Raw genomic sequence first — 26,872 nt, forward strand, 5'->3', positions numbered from 1 at the left:
ATCAGCAACTACTACACCTACACTCTGCTGATTCCATAGTTCAAATCTTCCACTGGCATTAATGTAAACACAAAAGCTGTGCAGCAGGAGCTTTATAGAATGGGTTTCCATGGCCAAGCAGCTGCATTCAAGCCTCACATCACCATGTGCGACGCCGAGCATCAGATGAGTGGGGTAAAGTATGCAGGCACTGGAATGTGGATTAGTAGAAACGTGTTCTGTGGAGTGACGAATCATGCATCCCTGTTTGGCAGTCAGGGTTTGGCAGATGCCGGGAGAATGTTACCTACCTGTCTGCATTGTGCCAACTGTGAAGTTTGATGGAGGTGGGATAATAGCATGGGGCTGTTATTTCAGGGTTTGGGCTAGGCCCCTTATCTCCAATGAAGGCCAATCTTAATGCTTCAGCAGACCAAGACATTCTAGACAATACTATGCTTCCAACTTTGTGGAAACAGTTTGGGGAAAGCCCTTTTCTATTCCAACATAACTGTGACCTAGTGCACAAAGCAAGGGCTATAAAGACATGATTTGATTAGTTCAGTGTGGAAGAACTTGAGAGGCCCGCACAGAGCCCTGACTTCAACCCAATCAAGCACTTTTGGGATGAACTGGAATGAAGATTGAGAGCCAGGGCTTCTCATCCTGCATCAGTGCCTCACCTCACACATGCTCAATAGAAGAAATGGGCACAAATTCCTGCAGAAACACTCCAAAATCTTGTGGAAAGCCTTCAAAGAAGAGTGGAGGATGCTATTGCTACAAGAGGGGGGGCTTATGTTAAAGTACATGATTTGAATACAATTTCTTCACAGTCTCTGTTGGTGTCATTGCCAGGCGGCCAAATACTTTTTATCCATATAGTGCATGTTACATAAAACAAGTCTGAATCAAAAAAACAATCAAGCTCATCATATTATGTGCACGCTTCTCATGATCAAGACAAACCTGATCATGCTCACTGGATATTTTCCAGTTCTCCAGCTGATTTTTCTTGCTCAAAAGTTCTTCACAGAAGACCATTACTTCAGGTTCAAGAGCTCGGAGCATTTTATATAAAAAATGTTGCAACTTTAGCTAAAACTACAGCCTTTAAACAACATAGCTCACTCCAAAACATCATCTGACCTAGTTCTACCACAGCAGAAATATCATAATGTTATGAAAAAAAACATACAAACATAAAAATGCATGCCTGCAGAGCTTCAAAAGGATACAAAAGCCCCTATGATGAAAATAGGGCTGAAAATGTGATTCTGGAAGGTGAACAGAGCCAGACCCATGTAGGAGAAGATGAAATTCTCTGCCAGGAAGTGAAGGACCTCAAAGAGCTGCATGGAAAATATAATATTCATGAGGAATTCAGTTTAGAGATGCATGAATACAAAGTCAGAGCTTTAAAATGTTCAGGTTCAGAGAGGGGATTTCACACAAGGTTTGCCCTGTCTGAGCTTGGCACCTCATCTGTTCGCTTTCAATCAAAAAAGGTCGTTGCTTCTTTTCTCCTGGGCTGCAGTGATGATTACAGAGCTGGCTGCTTCTGTTTCTGCATTAAACAGGGGTTTTTAACAAGGCCAAGCACTGAAACGTACACCGATGATGATGCATGTTTAATCCAAGGTAGTCTAAGAATCCAAGAAACACTAATCAAAGGGTTTTCCCTTTTTTTGCCTAGTTTTGATAAAAATTTGATGTCAAACCAAAATAATTATAACTATTCACAGCCCCTAGTTATCACTGCACTACAGAAATTTCATTCTGTTAGTTTATTTTATCTTAAGACATAAATCAGGTATTAATGGCAGCTAAAGTAAGTTTTAACCTAGTTCTTAATGCATGCAACCATGTTAGTTTTTATGCACATTTTTCAAGTTGTTTGAAAAGAATATAAAGCAAATTTGAAATTGGAATTTGGCGGCTATACAGCAGAGAGTACAGATAAATCAGTGACAAACTTAATATCAAAACTTGTGGGGTTTTTTTGGCTCTTACTGCTGGAAGAAATTGGTCAATAGTTGCATATATGCAACTGTTGGACCTCAATAACCCGCTTTCATTCACATGCAGCAGTTTAATTTGTGTATTTTTAAAGCATTTCTTAAATAATTTAATATATTTCATATTTTGATGTCTTATTTTGCTTGACAGTATTTCTAATGCGCATTTTTCCTGCTTTTTATTATCTTACTGTGCAAAACTCCTTGTGTTGCTCTGTCTGAATACTGCTCCATGAATAATGAGCCTTGCATAAAGGTTGTTTAGTAAATCAGACACTAATGTTGCAGCACTGTGTTGCAGCTTTTTCCATTTCTTTGTCACTGCTCAGAAAGCATTTAGATGAAATAATCTTCTACAGGAGGTTAACTATTGGACAGAAAAGTTTAAGCGTGACAGATCTGAGCCCAGGACTTTAACCTTGCGGTTGTATTTTCCGTGTGCAGCTTTCTTTGTAACCGGAGCGTGCCAAGAGTCTTAGAGCCCTGATCCAGAAGGTGTCACGCTACGTGTTGCTGAGGCATTAATCTGTACCCTCCCCTTAAGACTGAACCCCCTCTGAGACACTGAACAGCCTCGTCAGGATGGATGTCCTCAAAACACCCCCGATTAAGGTCACAGCAGGCTACCACTGATCCATCTGGCACCCTGTTTTTACTTCCATGGGGGTCCAATTCGTCCAAAACTACAAGTGCAAAGAGTGCTACCTGTTTGGTGCGTTTGGTGGACTCTTCCGAGAGGTTGTTGTACGTGTAGTGAGCCTGAGTGATGCCACAGAACAGCACAGCGACAACACCTGCAGAAAAAAACACAGACAAATATGCACTCATATTAAATCTCTAAAACAACTGAAACAAATAAACAGAGTGGGATGCATCATTTGGCAATGCTATTATTACAGCATCAAGATTAGCTTTTAACACTGATTGCCTTTGATGCAAGCGTGCATGGAATTATCAGTTCATTTCATCTGCTGCACATCTGCTGCATAATCTGCATCTTAATCCCTGTCACATTTCATTTGCACAACAGACGGGTGGGGCTCTCCGAGGTGGGTTTAGCAGCACTTAGTTTTAATGGCTCATTAATATGTTAGTCAACATAATCAACACTGTGAGGGAGATAGGAATTTAAAGACTCCATTTGGATCAATCTCAGTTTATAGTTACCAGCAAAAAGTGTGAAATAATTATTCCAATTCTATTTTCTTTGTGTTTTCTATTTAAGTTGACACCGAATCAATCAGAAATCAGGATATCTAAACACCTATTTAAAGATCTCGAGCATGGACTTTAATAGAAAAGGGTGTTTCAAAGTCCCTGAGCATCTAATTAAAGACACAGTTAAGTTGCATGATGGGAAATGTAGGATACGGTGTTACTAGAGCATGACCCAGACCAAGGACGCCCTCTGCTGCTCTAATTAGGTCACTCTGTTTTAAACTTGCATACCAGGGTTTGAAACTCATTTTCTCACTTACCTGCCACTTTGGCTTGTGGATTCAAAAATCTAACAGCCACTCACATTTGTACGAGCCACTCTCCTTTAACAAGCAGCATAAGGTAATGAAGTATAGTATAAAAATCATGAAGCGTAGCATTCAAGTTATAGGCTATTTGATAAAGGGAAATATTTGCATGTGCTCTGTCCTGTTCATAATATTTTGAGAATGAGTCACCACTGGAGCCAGGTCATATAAACTCAGATTTAACTGCAATTAAGCCTCGACTGAGAGGCAAATAATCAGTTTATTATAATGAGCTCATACTAGGAGAGTTACCACAATCATTAAGGGTATGCTGTGTTGAGTGTTGCTCATTCTTAACCACGATTTCGACCAGTTTGCCCTGTACTCGACTGTGCAAATGTTTGCTGCGTGTCATACGGGGGCAGTGGAAATTCTTGCATCAATTACCTGCATTATGAGTGTCAGACTTGCAATTTTTAAATATATTTAGTGCAAAATTTCTGCAATTTCATGCTGTTATTCAAGCCTTGTTACATCGTTTTAAAAAGCTTGTATTACTCATATGATCATGAGTCAAATCATCCCAGCACACAGCTGACTGTAAACATAATAGCAGCTCTTTCACAGGGAGGAGGAGGAGGGGTTCTTTGGTCAATTAGTGATCAGGTCTGCTCAGTCCTGATCATAAAATCAGTAAAAACACCCAGAAAACTGGTCCTAATTTCTCAGCCTATTGTATACTGCAACTGCGTGAGATATTAAAGGACCCACAACTGTAACAATAGCATGCTTTTATCAGTATCATGGTATACCTCTGAGTCTCCGTCCTGCCTTTAAGAAAAGCTGAGCCCCACAAAGACCCGCACACAAAAAAGTGCCACACTGCTGTCAAAAATCAACACTAATTTTAAATATTTTGTGGATAAAACATGAAGAAATCATAGACCTCAAAGACCTTTGTATGAACTATTCATTAAGCACTTTATCATGATTCTAGTCAGTCTTTCTGAATATAATTTTACAATATCCAGAAAAAAATTCTGCCTCCAAGAATTTTGGTAGCTCCCGGACCCCAAGTTGGTAACCAAGTGTATACGGCAGTGCTTTCCAAACTGCAGGGCGCGGCCCCTGGTAGGGACTGGAGTTACTTCAGGTGGGCCAGGAGCGGTCATTCAATTTAAATAAAATTCATAAGCATAATATGAAAACTCTTCTGCCACAAAATAGGTGTCATGGTTTAACTGGTGTTGGATTAATTATTGACTTTGTTAAACGCTCACTTTCACATAAGAACATCAGAAAACTCAGCCAGAAGATTTAACTTTCATGTCACTCTTTTGCCACAAAATAGGTGTCATGGTTTAACTGGTGTTGGATTAATTACTGACTTTGTTAAACGCTCACTTTCACATAAGAACATCAGAGCTCTTGGAGACATTAACGCTACTTGGAAAAAATTTGCTGAGTCACAACAAGTGACTTTGAAGATACCTGGACGAAAATATAAAAAAATGGTGCTTACTAATTAATCTTTGTGACTTTGCAGATCCTCCCTGTCAATGTTATAATGTCTTAAGGCACAGATAAATCATTGTAGTTGGGAAGCAAGCAACAAAGTGGATGTTAGAAGTAATTTTTATAGGTAAAACAAAGTTTTGACAGTAAAATTATCTGTTTACTAAATGAAAATATGGAGGTAAATACTTGGAGTATTATGTCATGGTTGCATAAGAGTTTTGATAGGTTTTATGAGAACTTTAGAGTTAAAATTGGGATGCATAATACTTAAATTTAGGGTTATGGTGTTAAGTAACCACTGTAAACATGATCAGTTGGGATGAATCTGTAACACACATCAACATAAAACCATAATAATAAGCCACAAACATGATCAACCACAAGTGTAACACAGATCTGCAGCTTTACATTCAATATTCCCACAAATGGATTAGGAGTTGTCTGCTTGAAATATGGCAACATTTTTTACAGGTTTATCAGCTTATACATTTTCAGGAATTATTTTGTTTTGAGGGAAGATCAAAATCTTCAGCTTCTAAAGCTGTAAAAACTTACCACAGATGTTTCATGGAAATGAAAAATGATCTTTATGCTCATTGTTTGTTAACGTGCTTATACATTAAGTAACTTGTGCACAAAATTATAATATGCAAGCATTTTTTTATAAAGTCACACATAAAATACAAAATACTGACCTGTTCAATAAATAAAATAATCCTTTCTTTACCATGTCAAACTTGTGTGCTATATAACAAGCCTGAAACAGTAACCCCCCTCCTCCCTACAAATGGTTTAATCCAAAAGCCGCACTGGGACCAACAGGTAAACAGACACAGAGACCACACGTCACTTAGTTTAATTGTTGGTACTCTAATAAATGACACACTTAGGTGAATAGTTCATGTTTTGGCTGGAGTACTGAACAGGGATTTTAGAAGCGGATCTCCCCTGAAGTTGTGATTTTAAAACCAGTAAAAAGAACAAGGCCATTGTGATGCAACCTGCAGGACTCTATATATGAGAGATTTGATTGCATTTAAATACTTGAGTAAAAAAAGCACACTCCATTTGCATCTATTTTGTCTGGAAAGTTTTTCAGTTAGGTGAAAGGAAACGTCACAAAACCCTGCAGATGTAACAGCCATTACTTTAAATCACAGCTCACACTTGTAGGTGGCAACTGCCAATACTTCTGTGGGGGATTTATTACATGTGCAGGATTATTATATTAAATAATGTTATTATAATACAAGCTGCAGACCTGCATTACATTTGTGGTTATGTTAGAGTGTGTTATAGATCCTAGAAAGAAAAAAGAGAAAGATATTTTGGTTGAACCTGTTTTTTTTTTTTGTCTTAAAATGGTAAAAATCCAAATGTAAATGGGATGATAAGTTGTTATTATGAGTCCTACAAATGTGAATCAGCTCTATAGCACCCTCTGCTTTTGTTACTCTGCACCAGACTCAGGGAACAAGTTAAAGAACCTGGACAATATAAATTCACTTTCTATGTTTTGAATGTTTTCACAAAATAACTGTAAAAACCTCCCAACTCTTGTTTTTTTGCCCATGTTATATATCTTGTATACTTATATTCTTTTAATTTGACATTTTAACTTTGGGTTTTCTTTTACTATTCTGATGCATTTTCAACTTCATCCTGTGCATGACTCTATCTAGGATAAAGTTTTTTGTTGACTTTAAAGGCCTTTAATTAGTCTTCTTTTTATTATTACTTATTTACTATGCTGTCTGTCTTTTAAATACTCCTGTCATCTGACCAGATATCATTGTAAATGAGGATTGGCTCTCTCCACAAACTTTGCAGTATTAATAAAGGCTGATCAATTGGTTTGCTGATTGATTAACATTTTTAGCAAATGATTAATTTATAGCAATCAGTTCAAATCAATTCAACTCATAATAAATAACAAAAATGAAAATAAGAATAAAACTGACCACGTTATTAAGAGTTGTGCACCAACTGTTGTTTTTTTTTCTACTTTTATTTGCGTTATCTTTTCAATATGAGATCATTTTAACATTTTCTGCATTTTCATAGCTCTTGTAAGCAGCAGGATTTCATATTTAGAAGAGACAAGTGAGAAAAAAATCAACCAGACTTGTTTAGATTTAAGATTTTAGGAATCTATGACTGGGCAGCCCAGATCTGACCTTTATGCTACTGGTTTGACAAGGACAAGGAACAGAGCCCCAAGTGGACCAAATGGAAGAACATGTGCTTAAGATACAAGACCTATCCTACATTTCTTCAACTAAAAAATACATATGTTTTTGAATTACAAAAACCCGGTACTTAGCCACTCACTGAACATATGGTGTACATAAATATATGAGACTATCGATCTCTCTCTCCCCAAGCACACCTATCACCACTTTACCACTAGGTCTGAGAGATCAGGCTTGTAAGATACAAGTTTAAAATGTTATTGGAAGGATAGAAGACTTATATCAAAGACATACTTTAAGGTCATTTGAGGATATAAAATGCAACTAGCAGATTCATCCTCATGCTTTTATCGCTTTCTACAGTTGCGGCACTGCATACAGTCCAAACAGGGAGGCTCTCTAATCAAACCCTGATTAAAATATTCAAAGACCAATACAACAGGACTAAAAGAAAAATGGGAAAAGATCTGGGATGCAGATTGGAGACAAACACATGTATGAGATTAACAAACAATCACAGAGGATTTATATAAATACCAGGTATAATGGTAGATTGTCTAACAATAAAATTACATGTATAATATACTTCACACCTGAAAGGCTGAGCTGTATGAAAACTGACTCATCTCCTCTCTGCCCTCAATGTAAAACAGAGACTGACACACTTGAATGGTCCTGTTCAAAGCTTAGACGGTGGTGGCAAGAGATTGAAAGCGTTCTTCAGAAAGTATTAATGCAACTTCTCCCTGTCAGCTGTGATTGTAATGTTAGGTGACTCAAACCTCCCCTCTCAAAGGGTAAAAGGAATTTTATGAGTTTAGCTATAACAGCTGCCAAAAAGTGCATCACATCCAGATGGAATCATGAATATTTCCTCCAGTGTTAACCGAATGATCACTGAGGTTCATTCATGTGCTCCCTCAGAGAAAATAACCTCACCATCAGGGGTAGTCCAGGACTCTTCATAGGAACAGGGACCCTTAGATGGCCTTCATGAAACTGAGCCAGTAAACTGTGTAGTTGTTAACCTTTTATCATTGGAATGGGAGTGTGGGGATGGCCATCATGGGGGAGGAGCAAAGATGTGTGTGCATGTTTAAGTGATTAAAATTTTACATTGTAAAAGATCCAGAATCTCTTGTCATGGCATTGGTTTAATGTTATGTGTTGTTTTTGTGTTCTGTTTACTCATTTGTTGCAATATTTTTGTAAAAATTACTTAACAGTATTTAAAAAAAAATTTAGGAATCTGAGGCAAGCTGAGTTGAAAATTTACATCTACATAAATCAATGGTAGGCAACTTTTTGGCCAAGAGGGCCACTACTGGCCACTTAAACCACATAAAGGCCAAATTGTCACAAAGGAGGACCCTTTTGACTGGATAATTTTAAAATTGTAATCTAACAAAAGGGGCAATAAGACTTTATACCACAAAATATGCTTAAATGAATTACTTTAACAGAGAATCAAAGCTAATTAAAGCTAGGTTTTCAATGTGAGGAATATATTATGTACCAGCTATTTAAGGATATTATCCTACATTGCTATTAAAAAATAATTATGCATTTAAAATGTTTCACACTCATTCTACTTATTTTTTTAAAGAATAAAATATAAATGAAAGACTATCTATAGAAATATTTATATTTTTCAAGTGCATTTTTTTACTGCACTGTTATATTAGAAACTCTGACAGATTTAATCAAGGTTTCCTCAGTTCACAATTATTTTATCTTTCATTGATCTGGGTGTCTTGATTTGCAACTTTGCCTTTTTCAGCCCTACTAACGCTTAAGTTTGTGGCTTCTAATTCCCCAAATCCTGTCTATTTTTTTTTTATTTTTATTTTTTTTTAGATATAAGGAGATACAACACAATGTCTGACATAATGGACACATATCACCATTTGTTCATAGTAAGTTCACAGCAGGAGTTTACCCAAATTATTCCAAAATGCCATATAAATACTGGAACTACAATATCTTGTCTTTAGGAGTGCAAAAATTTAAATTATTTGAAAGGGAGTATGTGGATAAATAAGCATGGTAATAGCTCTAAGTCTTTCTATAAATTTAGACCTCAATAAGCATGAATTAATAAAACCAGTAAGATTTGTTGATTTGTCCCATTCAGTCTGTTACAACTTCATTCAAAAGTAGCCTAATGTTGGCTGTCAAATGTTTGGTCAAAAAGAGAAAACAATTCATGATGAAATAATATTGAATTAATTAATAAAAATGGAGGTGATAACAAGTGATAAGAAGTAATACATTTAAGTCAAACACTATTTTTCCTTAATCTAAGTGATAAAAATCTTATTTAAGAAGTCAAGGAGATGTCTCCCAGATACTAGTGACTTCCTTAAATGTCATGATCACAGCTGTCTGTGTCTACTTCCCAAATGAAACCACATCCTTCCTCCTGATTCTTCTCACCTGTGAACCCACACGCCTCTGCCAGCAGGAAGGTGCTCCAAGACATGAGGAAGAAGAGTGCCGTCTCCAGCAGCGGGAAGCAGTGCAGCTTGGTGAACTTGGTGACGTGAAACTCGGGTTAAGGACTAGAAAGTCAAATCAAATATAAAAATAAAAGCCTTTATGGCTGTACTTTCATTTCAAAGCAGGTAACAGTGAAAGGATATGAGAGCGGTGACGACTCCTGTGGCTGCTCCCATCACAAAGGAGCCACTGAAAATACCCAGAAACACCCCCACTGACTTAAAAAAGGCTGAGGCATCAAACATGTGCGTGTTAGCTCCACTGGGCTGATACGCCACGATAGACCTGAAATATGAACACAAGGCAAAAGTCATGATTAATCTCTTTATATGTCATAACATTTCATCATGGTTTTCCTTTACATTTCTGCCTGAGATGAGATGTGAAGTCATTTGTCATAACAAAGCTGCATTAGTGCTCTGATTCTCCACTAGAGGGAGGCAGAGAGCCGTCTGTCTGTCAGGAGGTGCAGTGATGCTCAATCTCACACCTCAGTGTTGAATTTCAGCCCCAGGAGGGAAAATCAGCTCAAAAACCAACATAAATACCTTGTTTTTGTACAGTTTAGTAGGAGGTAAAGTGTTGCAGATTCATAAAACAGAGGTTTGACTTACGAAGAGAGTACGATGGCAACTGCATCGTTCATCACACTTTCTCCAAACAGCAGAGCATATAAATCCCCGTCTGCATGGAGCTCATTAAAGATAGCCAAAACAGTCACTGTAAACACAGAAAAAGAGTCTTTAACTAACATATAATCCCATATTTAGAGATCTTATCTTCATCTCACTATTCTGGAATATAAATAGGTCAAAGCAACAACAACAGCAGCAGCATTTTAGACCATCCAAGCATGCAAAATGTGATTTGACTGATTACAATTGTAGAAAAAAAAAAAAAAAAAAAAAAAGAACAGATTTTCTAAGCCACTTAATAAGGAAGCAAGCACACGGCTTTTAGAGTGCCAATAAAAAGTATTTATCCTGTTGGATGTTTTACCCTATTATTGATTTTAAATCAATCATAGACAATATAATTTGGCTTTTTGACAAGAACAATTACAAAAAAACCTCTTTGATGTTGAAGTGAAAACAGACTTCTACAAAGTAATACTAATTACACAGAAAATATGTAAGGTAAAATACACGACTGCATAAATATTCAAAGTGACTGACCTAATTCAACAGAGGCCCAGCCAATTAGTGCTAGTAGTCTCACAACTAGGGAAATGGGGATCACCTGAATATAGTGAATGTGTCTCAGACACCTGTCTGGAAGGTCCAGTTACTGGTTAAAAAGCATTCCTGCTACCACTATACCATGAAGACAAAAGAGCACTCCAAGCAACTCTGAGAGGAGGTTATTGAAAAGTATAAGTCAGGGGATGGACACAAACAAATTTCCAAGACACTGAACATCTCCTGGAGTTCAGTTAACTCCATCATAAAGAAATTGAAGCAATATGGCACGTGTGTAAATCTGCCTGGATCGGGCCGTCCTCACAAACTGAGTGACCGTGCAAGAAGGAGACTTGTGAGAGAGGCCACCAAGACACCTAAGAACACTCTGAAGGAGTTACAAGCTTCAGCAGCTGAGATGGGAGAGACTCTGTATACAACAACTTAAAAATCTTGACTAGAGTGTTCCAAAAGGCATGTGGGAGACTCTACGGTCAAGTCTGAGAAAGTTCACATGGTTGAATGAGATCAGAAAGGTGATTTTTTTAGCCATCATACAAGATGCTATGTCTGGTGGACACCAAACACTACACATCACCACAAACACACCATCCCCACTGTAAAGCACAGTGGTGGCAGGATCATGCTGTGGGGGTGCTTCTCGGCAGCCGGTCCTGGAAGGCTTGTAAAGGTAGAGGGCAAAACTAATGTGGCAAAATATAGGAAAATCCTGAAAGATAATCTTATTCAGTCTGCAAGAGAACTACGGCTTAGGAGAAGATTTATTTTCCAGCAAGACAATGACCTGAAGCATACCTCAAAGCTACACAGAAATCTTTTAAAGACAACAAGGTGGGAGCGCAGATGGCCTAGCGGTCTAAGGTGCTACCCATGTATGTGGGCGACCCGGGTTTGAATCTGGCCTGTGGCCCTTTACCGCATGTCTCTCCCCCCTCTCTCTCCCTATCCGGCTCACACTGTTCTCCTCTATCCAATAAAGGTATGAAAATAAATCTTAAAAAAAAAAGAAGAAGAAAAAAAAAAGACAACAAGGTGAATGTTCTGGAGTGGCCGAGTCAAAGCCCAGACCTCAGTTCAATAGAGAATTTGTGGCTTGACTTGAAAAGGGCTGTTCACATCCAACCCCCATGCAGCCTGACAGAGTTTGAGCAGTTTGTGCAAAGAAGAATGGAGTAAAATTGCAGAGTCGAGATGTGCAAGCCTGACTGAAACCTATCCACACAGACTCAGTGCTGTGATTGCAGCCAAAGAAGCATCTACTAAATACTGACTTGAAGGGGTGAATATTTATGCAGTCACTTATTTTACATTACATATTTTAATTTAAGTGACATTACTTTGTAGAAATCTGTTTTCAATTTAACATTAAACAGGTTCTTCTTGTATCTTTTATGAAATTATATGGACCATGACTGATTCATAAAATCAGTAAAAGGGTAAAACACCCAAAGGGGTGTACTTTCTAAGTGAGTGTGTGTGTGGTCAGCCTGACAAAAAGAACAGTAAGGATTGGGATCAGCTTCTGTTACGTATTTCCTCTGAGGGGTCCAGTATGTTCTACAGCAAATGTTAAAATGTCAGCATGTGTTAGCATCATACCCGGGTCTGTGGCAGAGATTATAGCTCCAAAGAAGAGGCAGTCTGTGTAGTAAAACTTATCCGTCAGCTGACCGACCGCTTGCATCAGTTTGACCACACCGTACATTAGGTTCCTGTTGATGGCAGCGAGGAGAGGAAACAGCATAAAGAACAGACCAGACAGCACAAAAAACAACATGGAAGAGCAGTATTACAAAATAAAGATCCTCTTTTATCAAATACTCACCCGATGACAAAACAAGAGATGGCTGTGCCAAGAAAAGCGTATGTGATGATGGAGCCCAGATTCCTGAAGAAATGTCTCTGTAACAAGAATAAAGGATAAAATGACTAATCAATATATTAATTTAAAAAATATGATACATTATTTAATATTAATCTAAAATGTGCTTTATTGGCATGAACAAATGCATCATGTTGTTGCCAGAGCAGTACAGAAAACAGTAAAACTGTTACTATAAAAGAATTGTTATTTTATATGCATGTTCATTAGATATTTCTGAAAGTTCTTTTTTTTCATCCTAACAGAGAACTATGAACCCTGGATATCTTCAAACTGCCTGGACATGGATCATGGCTGAATGATGTGATTGTATTTTATTCTCTAATACAAAAGGCATAAACTCTTACAGATTGAGGTCAGCTGAGGCTGCTGCTCAGTGAGTAACTCGTCAAACAGGATGAGACGTAAATATAAATTAAGCCGTTTGACTGGTTGTAAAACAAAGAAAGCTGCAAACTCAAAAAGCCTCTCTGGATCACTTCCACTCATCTTCTTTACAGTTGTCTGAGGAACAAAACGCTGATTCAGACTTTCAAAGGAAACAGACTTTTCCTCTAAGGAAAGAGCTTTGTGAAATTTAACATAAAGGGCTTACAAAGAAAAGAAGATACAAAAACATACTCTTATTTCAAAATACAGATGATCTAAAGCAGACAACCAACTAACATTTACTCGTTAGCCTCCGCCAAGAACAAGAGACAAAAAAGCGGTCTGCATCCTGAGTCTGTTGTCATCAAAAGCTGTTAAATCTGATATAAAGTTTCCCGGCAACAGATGGTTGTAGAAATAAGTCTTTAAAACAACTAAGACAACATGTTTCCTGTTTCCTAAGGCCTGATGTCTGACTCAGCAAATTCCAGCTTGAATTACACTTTCACCAGAGAAACAAAACAGCCGTCAGTAGAAGCTTCAACATGTCCGAGAGATTTGAACAGCCTGCTTCAGTTATCCTGTACCTGTTAAAGAAGCTCATAGGGGGGCTCATCTGGTTAAGTCTCTGGATCCACCAATTCTTTATTAATAATGCTGTGACCCATATTGAAAATGTATCAAGCCCTTTTCACTGAAAATTTGAAGTTTTGACGTCAGATAGAACCAAACGGATTGTTACAGAAACCCAGAGAGAACAAGCTTACATTGTTTACTCTGTTTCACATTAAAGTTAGAAATTTGGGTAATTTCCTGAGGAATTACCTCACAAATAAACATAGGATAAGGAAGTGAAACAGAGAGAGACAGCGATGTCTCCTGATCCTCTAAAGTTTTACTTTACATCCTGACCTGTAGGCATGACTGCCTCACAGCCCCACAAAAACACAGATACCAATTAAATGACCTAAATATGTAAAAAAAAAATTCTAGTTTATCAATGATTAGTCAGAGGAAATATCTTGATTTAGGAAGGCCCAGTACAGGGGTGCCCAAACTTTTTCAACTGAGGACCACATAAAGAAAGTTATAATGGAGGGATGAAGTGAGCTCCCAAGGCTAGTTAGTGGTTGACAAGGCAAATAGTCAATCAATTTAAGGATTTTAGGGAGGCAAATCAGATTTCAGGGGGCCCTGGTTGGCCCCGCTAACACTGGCTGCACACCTAGAACACTATTGGTGCTGCTGTTTGCTATGGTAATTAATTATGACATTATAAATCAAGATAACATCTTGGTTGCCAATATGTTTACCATTTACAGTGCTGTAATAGTTAAGTCGCAAATTAAAAAAACATCAACAAATACTTCTTGTCAAAATGTTTGTTTACATAATTAGCATGATAGCACCACCTTGTGCTGAAACCAAGAAGTACAATAGGGTCAAGGAAAAGTTTCATGTTCTAATGTGGGCAATACTTTACAAAATCTACTGGAGGCCAATCAAAAGTGGACTGCGGGCAACATTTGGCCCCTGGGACCGTGGTTTGGACACCCCTGCCCTATACATTGTGTTTAGGAAAATCTGATAAATTTAGCCATTTACATAAACGGTACACCTATGTGTGTTTGCTGTTCAGAGAAACTTTCTTTTGTGCAGGTTAGAAATTAAAGAAACAACTAATTTAAGCAGTTTTGATATCCAAGAATTTTTTTTTTTTTTTTTTTTTTTTTTTTTTGCTGTGGTATCGAAACAGATCTCAATACTGTTTGATTTTAGCTAGTTTCTTATCAAAATTCAAAATTCTGGCATTGTAACAACTCTACTCATGATTACATTTACCCACAGTCAAAGTTTTTATTCAAAAACCCGATTCCAAAAAAGTTGGGGCACTTTGTAAAATTTAAATAAAAACGAGAGCAGTGATTTGCAAATCTCATAAACCCACATTTTAATAACATTAGAACATAAACAACAAAACAGATGTTGACGCTGAGACATTTTACCATTCATGAAAAATGTTAGCTCATTTTGAATTTGCTCGCAGCAACACATCTCAAAAAAGCAGGGACGGGGCAACAAAGGCTAGAAAAGTAAGCTGTGCTAATGAAAAACAACTGGAGGAGCAACTAATTAGGTTAAGTGGCACCAGGTCGGTAACATGACTGGGAATAAAAGCATTTCAGAGAGGCAGAGTGTCTCAGTAGTAAAGATGGGCAGAGGTTCACCAATCTGCAAATACTGCATTTGAAAAATTGTGAAACAAATGTTAGATAAATGTTTCACAACACAAAATTGCTAGGATTTCTAATATCCCACCATCCACAGTCCATAATGTCATCACAAGATTCAGAGAATCTGGAGAAACCTCTGGATATGTAATAACTGCATGGGCTCAGGAACACTTCTAGAAATTACCGTCAGTAAACAAAGTTCACTGTGCCATCCACAAATGCAGGCTAAAGCTGTATCTTCTCTGGGCCAAAGCTCATTTAAAATGGACTGAGGCAAAATGGAAAACTGTTCTGTGGTCAGATGAATCAAAGTTTGAAATTCTTTTTGAAAACTATGGATGCTGTGACCTGTGGACAAAAGAGGAGAGGCACCATCAAGCTTTTATTCCAAAGCCTGCATCTCTGATGGTATGGGGTTACATTGGTGTCTATGGTGTGGGTGGCTTACACATCTGGAAAGGCACTATCAATGCCCTAAAGAATAGCAAGGTTTTTGGAGCCACATATACTCCTATCTACACATCTCTTCAGGGGTGGCCTTGGCTATTTCAGCAAGACAATGCTAAACCACATACCACATCCATCACAACAGCATGGCTTCACAGTAGAATAGTCTAAGTGCTAAACTGGCCTGTCTGCACTCTGGACCTTCCACCAATAGAAAACACTTGGTCCATTATAAAATAAAAATCCCAGCAAAGAAGACCCAGGAGTGTTGAGCAGCTAGAATCCTACACCAGACAAGAATGGGACACTGAGACTGAGACAGAGGCACATCAGTCATACTAATATTCAGAGGGTGGTCTAGAGAATAAATGCTGGGAAAATTCATTGGTGGAGTGACTGAGAAACAAACCTTCAAACACTGAAATGAGATCCCTGTGTGGCTAAAAGCGCATTTAAACCTCAGCCACTTCATTTTAACTCATGGTCAGATCATTAAAAGATGCTTTGAACAGCAGCACAGTACACCTTCATGCCTCCTTGATGTCATCCATCACTTGATAATGGGATAAGGATGAAATATGCCCTCATAATAAGAGCAGAGATCAGATGTCTGCTGCTGTTTCACATTTTACTCTCCATTGATTCAAGGCTCTGAAGCACCTACGCTCGAGGTCTACAAATTACAATCCTCGCCTGTAAAAGTACCACCATGTCAGTAAAAATCTTGATGGATTAATCACGCAAACCAAATCCACCCAAAGAATTCCCCAAATAAAACCAGCATGTTACTCAAAAGCAGAAACGGCTCATACTGTCAACGTCAGCCCTTCTTTAAATTTGTCAGAACAAACGGCAAAGAGGAAACAAAAGACATCTGCTCTGGACTTCCCCTCAGAAGGACCACTCATGTTTATCAAATGCTCTCTCAGCCCGACCAATGAGGGGGTCTCTTAGAAAACCATCTATCCAATGAGACAGCAGTAAGTGGCAGCACATAGAGGCACCTGACCCAACGAACAAAAACAACACAATCAGCTCATGTTGCTCTTTATCAGACAAATGCAGCTTAAGAAACAAGTTTTACACATCACATCTCACCTTCTTGAGACTGTATCCAGCGTGGAAAATAATCGGAGGCAGCAAGATGTTGAAGAAGACTTCAGGATCAAACGTCACCTGGAAAAGAGTGAAAATGATACAGAATTAAAGGAAGATTCTGCTGTTTTTGAAAGCTGGCTCCTATTCTTTATATAAATCCAAATAAGCTGGAACGCTGTGTAAAATGTGAATATGAACAGAAATCAGCAGTTTGAAAATCTTCTCATCCTATCTCCTCCTGTTTTTTTTATTGCTCCAAAAAGTTGGGACAAGAGCCTGTACTGAACGCAGGGCTGTCAAACAATTAAAAGTTCTGATTGTGATTAATCCCAGAATTTCTGCGGCTAATCAAAATTAATCCCCCCTTTTTGAAATTCCAATATTTTGCATTTAAAACAGTTTATGTTTCATTTTGGACTTGTGTACTGTCTTTAACCAAGGGTATTTCACTTCCTGTTTGAACAGAGACCAGGAACTTTGGCTAGATCCAAGTTTATGACTAAAAAAAAGGAACTTGTTATGGATAGTAAAAAGACAGAAAGAAAGAGACAATAAAGCATGCAGCTAGTTGCAATCAAAAACATTAATTAACTAAGTATTGACTTTAATTAATTGCAATTAATGCATTAACTGGGACATTCATACGTTGCCTGATGTACATCTCAACCTGCTCAACAGTGCAGGGTTTCCATTGTTGTATTTTGCTCTACAAAATCCTCTGTGCATTTTCAAAAGCAGGCAATCACAGTACCCCAACTTTTTTACTGTGAAGCCAGGCTGTTGTAACTCCTTTAGAATGTGGCTTGCTGTTGTCTCGCTGAAATAAAGAGGACTTCCATGATAAACGTGTTGTCTGGATGGAAGCATGTTGCTCCAAAACCTGTATGTACCTGTCAGTATTAATAACCTTGCAAAGCAGATAGATTGGCCAGATTCCCTGTCTGTCATCAGGCTAAACCATATTTCAAAGCTCCAATCTGAAACGATTGTGCCAGGTCTGAAAACGGACTTTCCTGATTGTTAGTCTAGTTATCAGCTCATGAAAAACCATGAAGAAAATGCCGAATACAGAGAAAATGATGATAGTAAAAGATGAAGAAAATGTTGACAACATTGAAAATAATGATAATAATGAAAAAATGATGATGACCCTGGTGCATAACCTGGATTAGGCTCATGGGCAGGAAATCCATCATGGTTTTATATGATTATTTTTGACATGATTTTAAAGAGAACATTCTTAGCTGTCATTCAAACCCAATTTCGAATCTTTCTGTCAAGTATTGCGATAACTGCAGCTCTTCTAACAGCCTACAACACACATTTTTTTCCACAATTTTTGCTTAAATTCTATTCCATCTTTTAAGTTTGCTGTTCATGCCAGAGCAGGTTGCTACTAGAGCTGTACATGCCTGCTACCTCACCTGGTCGTGTTGCTCTGATTGGTCGGTAATGAATGTTTGAATAACCTTCCATTGTAGATGGAATGTGAAATACCATACCGTGTATATACTAAACAGTTTATCTGGTGTGTCGAGTTACAGTATTAAAAGTATCTTTACAGATGTGCAAGTTACCAGGTCCCTTGGCAATAATACACCCCCACATCACCAGCGATGCTGGCTTTTGAACTTCCCAGTGATAACAAATTGGATGGCCCTTTCCTTCTTTAACCTGGAGGATTCATCAGCCATTATTTCCAAAACAATTTAAAATGCAGACTTGTCATTGTTGATGTAAAGCTTTTGCTTTACATGGTAGAGTGTTAACTCGCATTTATAGATGCAGGGACACTGTGTTAACTGACGTTTTTCTGAAGAGTTCCTGAAGCCACACTATAATATCTATCATAGAATGATGCTGGCTTTTAATGCAGTGCAGCCTTAGGGACTGACGATCACAGCATTTAGTGTTGGTTTTCTGCGTAGCCCCTTAAGCAAAGAGATTAAGTCACCAGGGACTGGATTTCAGCTGCAGTACTGGCCATTCATTCCTGCCAATAATACAGCCGTAATAAACACAGAGGGCAGACAGAAAGCTCCATCTGTAGCTGTATGTGTTTTAAACGTAGAGTAAAAAACAGGCTTTTAAAACTTCCTGGTGTTACAATGCAAAAGCACTGTTTTAGTCAATAAATTATAGACAAAACTGTATTTGTGTAGCACTTTTCACACAAAATAATGCATCAAAAAGGGCTTTACATACAAACCAACAATCCAGTGGGATCTGGTGTCTTTGAAGAGAGTGCTGTTGCTATTTTTGTTTGGGGGGAAAATAGTCTTTATATTCATCAAAAATGTCTGTCTCCCCTGCACCATCATCTACTGTGCTGACAAAATACTTAAAATAATAATCTGGGTTTGCCAGAGGCAAAAACAACCATTCACTCTGGTTAAAATAAGCACTTTAAGTTGAGGTACTTTGATCAAACACATTAGCCTTCAAGGATTAATCTGCAGCCATAACAGAAATCTGCTGAAGCAATTTTCAACCTTTGTGTACCTCTCACAATCCTAAATGTGAGTAATAATAGTGCCCACAGTAAAAAAAAAGACCCACTAAATCCATTTTTAACTGAGTAAATCTGGCAGATTTGGCAGAACAGAAGGATTTGTGTATTCATCTCGCTGTTACCTTGCGCAGCATGTCGTTCTGCTCCACATTGTGGATCTCTCTGGAGTTGATCTCCCCTTTGAGCGTGTACTCAAAGAACTTTCCGCTGACGTTGAGCAGCAGGGTGCTGACAGGTCCCTCCTTTAGCGAGCAGCTCGGGGGCGTCTTGTTGTGATAGCTGGTGGCGGGAATGCCATACCGCAGAATCACACCGACCAGCAGACCTGAGCAGAGAATAAAAACAATTAAACCATGAAGTACATTATAGCTTCAGAAAACAGACAGTATAAAAGATAGCTACTGTGACAGCTCCCAGAGAAGAAGCCAAAACTTTTAGAGCTCCCCTTATGGACTGGACTAACTACAGTATTCAGAGCTCCAAAAAAAAAAAAAAAAAAAAAAATCCATTGATCAAATCAATGTTACATCGCCACCATGATGTAATCTACAAAAGTATGGTGGCTGGGTCACCAATGCTGCTGTTTGGGAAGTGAAAGGTGAAATAAATCCACAAAACACAGGTGAGTGCTCATCAGCTTATAACGGCTAGTTAGCACAAGCTAACGATAGCATCAGGATGATTACCAGCTGTCACTTTCAGTCAGTGATCAGAGACAGAAATATTAGTAAAAGGCAGCCATTATCACGTTAGCACAGTATAGATATCAGGATTAGGACAAGGCCTAACAACAGGGACAGCATTCTGTAGATGCCAGGATACTCGAGGGGCTTCCATGGCCCAGCTGAATTATGGAAAGGTAAAACATGGTCCAGCCTAAATTCAAGCATTTTCAACAAGTTAAAAAAGAACCAAACTAATCATTAACCATCAACATAACAAAATATACATTTGATTTATTGTCACCTGTTTTAAAATGTAAAACCACTGTTCTTAACATGGTGGGCTGTTTTTTTGCTTTGTGCAATGTTAATGCTATGGCCCTGAACTTAACTGTTAGGCCAGTAATACCAGAATGCATTTTGCCAGGTCCTGCAACAAAAGTTGGGATGACACTGACAAAAAAGAGACTGATGCATTCGATCCAACAACTTATTAACAAGGCAGAGGAGGCAAATGTTAGCCAGGAGCTAACAATACTGCTGATGTGCACATCGCTGGGGTTTGGCCAAAAACTTCTATCTCCATTTTTCATGATTTTAATTTTTTTTACATCAGTGCTTTTGGTCAACCTTAACATCTGTCAGTGGGTTTTACCAAATTTTTAAGCTATAAAAAGTGTAAAAAAGTTGCAGACTATGACCATTCAGTGTTAAATAAATTGAAAAAGGTTGTGGTTGTGGCCTGACACCAGCCTTAGCATTACTGGGAGATATCTGATTTTATAGGAGAGGAAGTACAACCTTGGCTTATTTCCTTTCTGGTTAGTGTATGACATAGACAACGGTCTATGCTGTTTGACTAACCAAGGAAGCATCTTTTGAGCAAAGCCTTCTCCACCAAGTAAAACTGTAAATCCATGTTGCAATAAAATGGTAAAATGTATGATGAGAGAGTTCCTGACTGAAATGCAGGTTTTGAGTGGGGCATCAATATGAATGCTCTGCCAGATCTTCACCAATCTCTAAGGCACAAATTCTAGCTTGAAATGTTCACCATATGAGAGTTCAACACAGGTATATTTTGGCTTCACTTTTGTACAACAGGAGAAGGCAGAGATCAGTCATCCATCTTCATATATAGTCAGTGCTTCAGACATTTTTTCAGCTGGTAACTGTGGGCAAAGAATCAACAATTACCCCAAATAACGTTGACTAGAATGAAACTCATCCACTTAATTGCTTAGCATAACACAATGTTCCAGGTGCTGCTGCTCCACAGGCCCAGAGGACGAGGCGGAGAGAGCAGCAGGGCAAAGGATGAAAAATGTGGCGATGTTAAGCAGACGCTGGAGGAACGATGCAGGCAGTTAGAGATCATAAATCCTCTGATTAGACAGCAGAAGAACCCAGCAGAGCAGAGCTGCCAACACTGTGCTGAAGCGCTTTCTAACACAGGGTTAAACTCATACATCACACCCTGGATTTGGCCTTAACACACTCACAAATAAATAGGGCTGCTTTTGCAACAAGCGCAAGGTCCCCTTTTAATAACCATTCGGAATTAAACCGCTTTTTGTCTCAATTCCTTGCACAACATTCAAAGGTGGAATTTAGAAACTTTAGGTTCTTTCCAGCTCATGGAAGAAAAGAGAAAGTGCTATAAAAGTCAAATTAGAGTTTAATAAGACATCCTTTATCATGTCCAACCTTTAAAAAGGCAGATTAAGCTTACTGACATATTCTTAAACACTTAATTCTTCTTGTTATAAAGCCAAATAACCTACTATATAAATACCAACTGCAAAAACAAGCTTTTCTGTAGAGTCTGCTCTTTATACAGAGAATTGATGGCAGCACTTGGCAGAGCTTTTACTGGGGAGAGTCCAAGAAAACAAACTTTGTGATCTAACTAAACAGAGTGGCATCATATCAAACTGAATCCACTTAGAATGTATTCTTAACTAAAATCACCAACCTAACAAAAATATGCAAGATAAACTCCACTATATGGCACCTTATTTACTTGAATGTAACACTAAGATGCATATTCTGTTTTTGCCATCTGGATTTGCTCAATTTCTGTGAAGCAGGAATATTGACAAAGGAAGGTTAACATGGAAAAACGCCAAAGGACACTTCACTTTTAAAGCATGAAGAAAACAAATCAAAGTCTGTGTTTTATGTGAAATCTTGGGTTAATGAGTGACATGACTGCACTCACTGGCTCAAACTATTCTGCACACAAGCTGACATGTTAGACCACATTGTTCGTACCTTTCTAGACAATATCACAGAATCAGTTCACTTCAGCATGACTGTATGATTGGACTTTATTGTTTTCATATAATAAACACCAACTGGTTTTTGTTTTCCATTCCTCTGCTCTGGAAAACAGATTTTCTAACCAAATATCTGCAGCGTGCATATAAGATATACCGTATCTTACGGACTATAAGTCGCACTTTTTTTCATAGTTTGGCTGGTCCTGCGACTTATTATCCAACGCGACTTATATATGTTTTTTTCCTCTTCATGGCACATTTTTTGACTGATGCGACTTATACTCTGGAGCGACTTATAGTCCGGAAAATATGGTAGTCTATTTTTGAAACATTTGTGCTAAAATATGGACAAATCTGCAAGCAAATATCAACTAAACTAGGACCTCATGTTTCCTGAGAGTAAATCTGTCTTCTGCAAAATTAAAAAAAAAACACAGGCTTATGCACATAGGCTCAGGTACTTAAGGAATGGTAAAACAAAAAAGCTATCAAGGTAGGTATGTACTATACTGCCAAAAGTATTCGCTCACCTGCTTCGACTCGCATATGAAATTCGGTGACATCCCATTCTTAGTCCACCCACTGTAGCTATAACAGCTTCAACTCTTCTGTGAAGGCTTTCCACAAGGTTTAGGAGTGTGTTTATGGGAATCTTTTATCATTCTTCCAGAAGCACATTTGTGAGGTCACACACTGATGTTGGACGAGAAGGCCTGGCTCTCAGTCTCTGCTCTAATTCATCCAAAAGGTGTTCTATCGGGTTGAGGTCAGGACTTTGTGCAGGCCAGTCAAGTTCATCTACACCAAACTCTCTCATCCATGTCTTTATGAACCTTGCTTTGTGCACTGGTGCACAGTCATGTTGGAACAGGAAGGGGCCATCCCCAAACTGTTCCCACAAAGTTGGGAGCATGGAATTGTCCAAAACCTCTTGGCATGCTGAAGCATTCAGAGTTCCTTTCACTGGAACTAAGGGGCCAAGCCCAGCTCCTGAAAAACAACCCCACACCATAATCACCCCTCCACCAAACTTTACACTTGGCACAATGCAGTCAGACAAGTACCGTTTTCCTGGCAACCGCCAAACCCAGACTCGTCCATCAGATTGCCAGATGGAGAAGCGCGATTTTTCACTCCAGAGAACGTGTCTCCACTGCTCTAGAGTCCAGTGGTAGCATACTTTACACCACTACATCCAACGTGTTGCATTGCACTTGGTGATGTATGGCTTGGATGCAGCTGCTTGGCCATGGAAACCCATTCCATGAAGCTCTTTACACACTGTTCTTGAGCTAATCTGAAGGCCACATGAGGTCTGTAGCGACTGACTCTGCAGAAAGTTGGCGACCTCTGCACACTATGCGCCTCAGCATCCGCTGACCCCATTCCATCATTTTACATGGCCTACCACTTCGTGGCTGAGTTGCTGTCATTCCCAGTCACTTCCACTTTGTTATAATACCACTGACTGTTGACTGTGGACTATTTAGGAGTAAGGAAATTTCACGACTGGACTTGTTGCACAGGTGGCATCCTATAACAGTACCACGCTGGAATTCACTGAGCTCCTGAGAGCGACCCATTCTTTCACAAATGTTTGTAGAAACAGTCTGCATGCCTAGGTGCTTGATTTTATACACCTGTGGCAATGAAAGTAATTGCAATGCCTGATTCCAATTATTTGGATGGGTGAGTGAATACTTTTGGCAATATAGTGTATGTAGGTTTCCTACACTTTAAAGGTACAATATGTAAAGTTTTTGCAGGATGACTACTTTGATGAGGTCTTACATCACCTCAAATATATAACCAGAGAAATTTCCATTTTTTATTGTTATTAAAGGATGTGTATTGTTACACTGGCTGCCATGATCAAGCCAATGTCACAGACACAACTTAGTATTCGTAGCCGTGCAACGCTGGTTATAATGTGAAATAATCTGCATAATAGAGCGTGAACTGCTACCGGAAGCTGCTGTGTTTCCATTCATGCCGTTTTCTGCTTAGTTGTGATGAACAACAACTATTCTCTCAAGCTCAACTCTGTAAAGTGGAACTCCATTCCTCCCAACTCCCATAACATTTGCCCCATCAGGTATTTCTAGGCTGGGTAGACCAGGTGTGTTGCTCAGCTCCACCTAGCTACGTGGCTTACTTTCTGTTTCAACTGAAGACTCTTATCTAAAATGGCACTCCATAAGGTGTATTTAATAAAAAAGTAAACCAACATTTCTGTTTCATGGATGAATTTCTCATAACGAGGGAGAAAAACTGTTAAATGTGGCAATCCTGGATTGAGCTGCAAGTGATCCCAGAATGCCCTGGGAGTAGTTCCACTCAATACATGGATGTGATATGCCCGTCTTTGTTTTAGGACCACGACAAATCACACCTCCCATAAGCAGACTATAACCATGTAAAATAAACTCACTTAGGTCAAAGACATCTTGACAGTCAAACAAAAATAGCATGATAGCATGCATGCCCATCAGCAACACTCAGCATCTCTCAAAGATGCACGCACTTATTGAAGGGTCTGTTACAGACAGAGAGCAGAGGAGAGATACAGCCATATCTCCTGGTCCCTATAAATTTTCCTTTAAATCCCAACCTGCCGTCACACTCAGCATGCAAAACCTATCCTAGGATGAAGCCCTGCATGCAGAAGATATCCACGACACTATTTGGATGATAAAATGAAGCTCCACCCTAGAATTTAAATCTGTTAATTTTGTGCTGGCTACAAGTGAGGTCAAGTGTTGGCTAAGGAAAGAGGAAAGCGCTAAAGTTAGAGTAGCACATGTGATGAAAACAGAACAGCACTTCTCCTATTTGAAAACAATGGATTCAGAGGATGTATGTATGTTGCAACAAGTAGAGTGTAAAAATGCTTAATGTGAAGATAAATGGCAAATGTTGTTCATATCACATAGTCACACTTCAACACTGATTTAACACACAGCAAGATCATTCAAAACTGAAAAATGTTGAGATTTTCCTCATTGTGTAATTCTTCACTGATTTTTTAAGCTCAAAAACAAAAGCAAACTTCTTTTATGAGGATGTGTAATAATGACTGTGCAAACATTTCAAAACTAATCTAAGCAAGTGTATTTGTCTCATTTATAGTAAAAAAGAAAAGGATGCTTCTCTTAAAAGTCTGCAAATATCGTACTTCAAGTGCATGGATTTGCCAGGATAAGGTGGCTTTAATTAAATGTAATGAGATATTTTTGGCTATAATAGTAGAAAAATACACTTGCTTTCATTTTTTGCAAGTTAAATAACACTGAACTGTAATAAAAAAATTATATGAAGTAGAACCTACATAGATGCAAAAAAAAAGATTTTCTATACTTGTTTCCATCTCATCTTCCCTTCACTGCCCCACATATCAGAGATACTGTTATCATTAACAATAGCCATGATGCATCAGTTTCACATTGGTGATAATGGCCCCACACATGCCAGTATGCTTGTGTTCACCCTTAGGGTGTGAACAATTTTGATACCTTGATACTTTAACAATACCATGGGCTTTAAACAATATAATATTTATGCCAAGTAGTACAGAAGTTTTGAGGAAAAAAATCATATCTCCTTTCTTATTTCAACCCAAAGATGCCATGAGAGATCAGCTCTCAACTGATCAACTGTAGTCGATCAAATGAGAGTGAGTTCACGTGTTTTGAGCACTTAGGCTTAAAAGCTAAAACACAACACGTTGGCACAGACATGAATTCAGGATTTTGTTTGACTGATGCTGAAGACATGCCTCTCTCTACCTGCTGCATGCCTCTCTGAACTGCCCTTCATCACAGCCTCTATCCTCACTAACTGTTAAATTCAGCGGTCAACAAATGCATTTTATCAAGTCTCTTTAGCGTCTCTTAAAGATGGACGCAGTAGCTTTAATGTCTGTCACTGACAGAAAGAGGGCAGGCATTGACATTGTTCAGATTTAACAAGCATCACGTCCAAATTGAAAATCCTGGCATAAAGACAATGAGGGGTCAACTGATTATCAGCCTGCTTGATTGGTATGGAAGATTTTTTTAGTGTTTAGCTTTATGATCTGTATTGGCATGTTATTTTACCCATAATTGCTTCAGCTGATTAATCAAAGCATGCACTTCTCTGGTTTCACTGTCAGCAAAGTCTAGTCTTACCTAAAGTCAACACTATCCGACTGGCTAGACCAGTGGTTCCCAAATGACACAGTCCTGCACAAACAAAGACACCAATAAAACTTTTAATTTTTCATCTTTTTTTGTCTTTTATTGCTATAAACAATATGCCAAAGTTTGGTTTCTGTTAATTGTTTAGCAAACCCTTCTTATGTGCATGTTGGACATTAAAAAAGAACAGAATTCACCATTTTTGGGGGTTCAGATGATCATTTTTGTTTATATGCTTACAAAACAGGTATAAATACAGTTCAACTTGAACAAGTATTGCATTCAAATTTCATTTTCTGGTATCAAGACAACGAGGATTATCTGCCTTATGGAGGCT

General features: G+C 38.4%; 1 protein-coding gene across 1 annotated transcript in view; it reads right to left on the bottom strand.

Moving 5' to 3' along the window:
• The window catches only part of slc9a7 (solute carrier family 9 member 7), a 55,306-nt gene that overhangs the window by 26,849 nt on the left and 1,585 nt on the right, over positions 1 to 26,872 (bottom strand). Inside the window, exons 2-10 of the mRNA XM_041791797.1 lie at positions 19,536 to 19,738; positions 16,902 to 16,979; positions 12,697 to 12,773; positions 12,471 to 12,583; positions 10,287 to 10,392; positions 9,816 to 9,957; positions 9,610 to 9,715; positions 2,703 to 2,791; positions 1,218 to 1,331 (exon numbers count right to left, since the gene is read on the bottom strand). Of these exons, the coding sequence (XP_041647731.1) occupies positions 1,218 to 1,331; positions 2,703 to 2,791; positions 9,610 to 9,715; positions 9,816 to 9,957; positions 10,287 to 10,392; positions 12,471 to 12,583; positions 12,697 to 12,773; positions 16,902 to 16,979; positions 19,536 to 19,738 (1,028 nt within the window). The remainder of the gene's footprint in view (positions 1 to 1,217; positions 1,332 to 2,702; positions 2,792 to 9,609; positions 9,716 to 9,815; positions 9,958 to 10,286; positions 10,393 to 12,470; positions 12,584 to 12,696; positions 12,774 to 16,901; positions 16,980 to 19,535; positions 19,739 to 26,872) is intronic.

Source organism: Cheilinus undulatus, linkage group 7, assembly GCF_018320785.1.
Source record: "Cheilinus undulatus linkage group 7, ASM1832078v1, whole genome shotgun sequence".
Lineage (NCBI taxonomy): Eukaryota > Metazoa > Chordata > Actinopteri > Labriformes > Labridae > Cheilinus > Cheilinus undulatus.